At 48.1% G+C, this 4,237-nt stretch overlaps 1 protein-coding gene across 1 annotated transcript; it reads right to left on the reverse strand.

Moving 5' to 3' along the window:
* Positions 1 to 2,324: 2,324 nt before the first annotated feature.
* On the reverse strand, positions 2,325 to 3,284 carry LOC119923668 (olfactory receptor 6C74-like). Its single transcript, XM_038742984.1, has one exon. It carries the CDS (start codon positions 3,261 to 3,263, stop codon positions 2,325 to 2,327), a length of 939 nt encoding a protein of 312 aa, XP_038598912.1. The 5' UTR covers positions 3,264 to 3,284.
* Positions 3,285 to 4,237: the final 953 nt, after the last annotated feature.

Genomic DNA, 4,237 nt, shown 5'->3' on the forward strand with positions numbered 1-4,237 from the left:
CCGCCAAGTTAGCTCTCTTCCTCTCTTCAAGGACCTACTGAGAGTTCACCTCTTCCAGGAGGCCTTCCCAGACTGAGCCCCCTCCTTCCTCTCCCCCTCCTCCCTCTCTTCATCCCCCCATCTTACCTCCTTCCCTTCCCCACAGCACCTGTATATATGTATATTTCTTTGTACGTATTTATTACTATATTTATTTATTTTACTTGTACATATTTATTCTACTTATTTTATTTTGTTAATATGTTTTGTTTTGTTCTCTGTCTCTCCCTTCTAGACTGTGAGCCCACTGTTGGGTAGGGACCGTCTCTATATGTTGCCAACTTGTACTTCCCAAGCGCTTAGTACAGTACTCTGCACACATACTGACATTCGGTCCTAGGTCTAGCTGAATCCCCGCGGCCACTCTGAGTTGGCCTTTCCTATGGGAGTCCACTGTCATGGGCTGAACCGGCAGTTAATCAATCAATACCTTAGTCAAACTAGCGCCTCCCTGTGAGACTTCCCGGAACTGATGACAGTACTACCTTGCCCAGGCTTCAGGTGAGCAGAGAGAGAAAGGGCTGGGATCAGTCTCTGCACTTGGTAACATTTCCGGGAACAACAACAAGGATGCCAGACCAGGTGCTAATCAGCTTCCCCCAGCCTGTCCTCCGGTGCTGTTTTCCTGATCCTAAAGCTCCCTGTGATTTTCCGAGAAATCTCAGCCCCCTTCTACGATTTCTGGTCTTATATTAGTATGCCCTTCTCCTAACCCTCACGTCGCCTCATATGAACTGAGATTGCAGGCATATGAATTAATCGAATTAGTTGGTCAATCCATCACCCCTTTAGTCCATCTCTGGTATTTTATGAGCACCTACTGAGTGCAAATCAATTCATCAATTGATCTCACTTTATCTTTTCAGAGCCTATTGAGTGCAAAGCAATCTATCAATCAATGAAATGACATTTGTTGATCACTTACGGAGTGTTGATAGCATATATTGAAGGCGTGCCGAGTATTAAGCAATCCATCCATCAATCAAGTGGAATCTATTGGCTGCCTAGTATGTCTTAGGCACTATACTACTACTTTCCAGTGAGGAGATAGATAGAGATGAGTTTCAAAGTGTGTAAGCCAGATTGAAAACCCTTGTTAGCCAGGGAGTGGAACAAATAGGGCAGATTGGAATGCCCGCCCAAATCAGATGAAATCATTGCAATACAGTATAACCAAAACATATTCATATAGGCCGAGGATACATGTGAGAGGGGGAGTTAGAGGGTTGGAGTGAGCTGGGGAGTGGGAGGGTGGGAGTGGGAGAGAAGAGAGTGAGGGTGAGAGTGAGAGAGGGGAATGAGAGGATGGGAGTAAAAGGTGGTGAGCCTTTGGCTTCCCTTCCCTGCAATGACCAATGAGGTCTCTCCTCATTCATTCATTTATTCATTCATTCATTCATTCTTATTTATTGAGCATTTACTGTGTACAGAGCACTATACTACGTGCTTGGGAAAGTGTAATACAGCAATAAAGAGAGACAATCCCTACCCACAACGAGCTCAGAATCTGGGGGGGCGGGGGAGATACATCAATACAAGTAAACGGACATCAATACAAAGAAATAAAATTAACGTTATATACCTAAGTGCCACGGGGCGGGGACAGGGGGGAAGAGCAAATGGAATTAGTCAGTGTTAAAGGGCCTCTTGCTAAAAGGCCTCATTTAGCTCGGATAAAGACGGAGAATAATCAGCGTGGCTTAGTGGAAAGAGCACGGGCCTGGAAATCAGAGGTCATGGGTTCAAATCTCGGCTCCACCGCTTGTCAGCTGTGTGACTTTGGGCAAGTCAGTTAACTTCTCTGTGCCTCAGTTACCTCATCAGTTCAATGGGGATTAAGACTGTAAACTCCAAGTGGGACAACCTGATCATCTTGTATCCTCCCCAGCGCTTAGAACAGTGCTTTGCATATAGTAAGCGCTTAACAAAGGCCATCATCATCATCATTATTATTATTCTTTGCAAAAAAACACATTGAACCTAGAGATTTCTATTGGCTTCGGTACAGAAGCGCTGAAAAAACCTCGGAACGTCTCTCACGTGGAGTGAAAAGGCTTGACTTCCTTCTGAGTGGATGAGGACAAACGGCTGAGGTAGCAGGGAGACTTGGACAAGGGAGGGATTTCCAAAAGGGCAGTGCGGGGCGCATAGGGGGATGGAGAACCATCAGGTCCTGGTTGTTAGACAGCAGATGAAGTCTTAGGCATATGTACACGTACCGAGTCTCCCTGGTTGACCCTCTGCGTCTTCTGCATATTTTCCCGTTGGATTTCACCGCTGAAGAATCACCCCTCGGTGGAAAATTGAAATCGGTTCACCAGGTCCCTGATGGCCTGCTTGACCTGCTGGTTCCGTAGGGTGTAGATGAAGGGGTTCAGCATGGGGACCACGGAAGTGTAGAGCACGGCCACCCCCTTAGTCAGGTCCACCCTGTCCTTTGCGGACGGTTTGATATACATAAAGATGCAGCTGCCATATGTGATGGAGACCACGACCATGTGGGAAGAGCAGGTGGAAAAGGCTTTTCTCTTCTGCTGAGCAGAGGGCAATCCCAGGATGGTGCGGGCGATAGCTGTGTAGGACACGGCCACTAACACCAAGGTGACCAGTAGTGTCCCCAAGGCCAAGTTGAAATCCATCAGCTCAAGGAACCCGGTGTCCGAACAGGAGAGCAGGAGCAGAGGGGAGACGTCACAGAAGAAGTGATCAATGGCTATGGAGCCACAGAAGTCCAGTTGGAGGCCAAGGATAATTGGAGTAAATATGACCAGGAACCCGGTCAGACAGGAGCAGAGGACAAGCAGGGTGAAGACTTTCTGGCTCATGACGGTCGTGTAGTGGAGAGGCTGGCAGATGGCGACGTACCGGTCGTAGGACATGGCGGCAAGGAGGAAGAACTCGGTCACCCCCAGCAGAAAATAAAAGAATAGCTGAGTTGCACAACAGTTGTAGGAAATGGTCCTGTGCCCGGTGACAATGGTAGCCAGGAGTCTGGGAATGCAGGCGGAGGTGAAGCAGATCTCCAGGATGGAGAAGAAGCGCAGGAAGAAGTACATTGGGCTGTGGAGGCGGGAGTCCAGCAGGGTAAGAGTGACTATGGTCAGGTTTCCAGTGATGCTCAGAACGTATGTGACAGAAATGTAGAGGAGAGTCACCACCTGCAAGTCCGGGTCGTCTGTGAGCCCTAGGAGGATGAACTCAGTTACTTGCGTGTGATTCCTCATGGCCGACCTGTGACTCCTGTTGGATAACACCAGAGGAACATCAATGCAGCTCACTGGAGGGGGACAGAGGGCTGTGACTTCTCTCCCATTAGCCGAGCTGGGCAGGAACAGCTCCTGCTGTGAGAGACGTCTAGCATGGGCGGGGTCACATCGCAGTCCTTGAGATGACTTCATGGGTAGATGGCAGACAATTCCCAGGGGGACAAGGAAGCGTGGTTGTCCGAGCTGTGAGTCTTAGGCTTCATCTCCGAAAACCTGCGTGATGGTTGGAGGACAGATTACCTTTACTGAACACCTATTTGGGCAGTTCCAGCTCTAATAGCTCGGGGAAGTATGCCACAACTATTCCCTGCCCAGAAGAAGCTTCCATTTATATGGAATGGAAAGTATAAACATACCAATAGCGTGGTAAAAATGAGAATTCGAATAGCATATATGCCTGATTGTTGAGAATTGATGCATATTGCCTCCTCGAGCATGGGCCCGTTAATGCCTTGTGTACATGTGATGGGGGGAAATTGATCTTTGCCCAAGCCCATGAATGGCAAGGTTTCACCTGAATACATGTCCCCAAACCATCAACTGTCAACACCTGGATAACTGAGATTGTCAGGAACCTTGGAATTATGAGCATAAGACCCAGGGAGTGTTACGGAGCTCATGGTTCAGTCATTCCCGGGAGATGCTGCCAGAAAAGGGAGAAGGTCTTCAGGAGTCAAGTCCGGAATGGCTGCCCTGGATGAAGAATAAACAAGGTAATCAGGTATCACACTAGGTTCACAATCTAAGTAGGAAACAGATCAATAATTGAATCTCCATTAAAGCTTGGAGAGACTAAGTGATCGGTCAATGGTCACCTAGCAGGTAGGTGGAGGAGCATGGAATTCAGGTCGTCTGACTCCCAGGACGTTTTTGTTTTCCACTAGACAACACTGCTCCTGTAGATTAGAGGATCTAGATACATGGTGCTGGTG

This window comes from Tachyglossus aculeatus, unplaced genomic scaffold (genome assembly GCF_015852505.1).
Source record: "Tachyglossus aculeatus isolate mTacAcu1 unplaced genomic scaffold, mTacAcu1.pri scaffold_215_arrow_ctg1, whole genome shotgun sequence".
Classification (NCBI taxonomy): domain Eukaryota; kingdom Metazoa; phylum Chordata; class Mammalia; order Monotremata; family Tachyglossidae; genus Tachyglossus; species Tachyglossus aculeatus.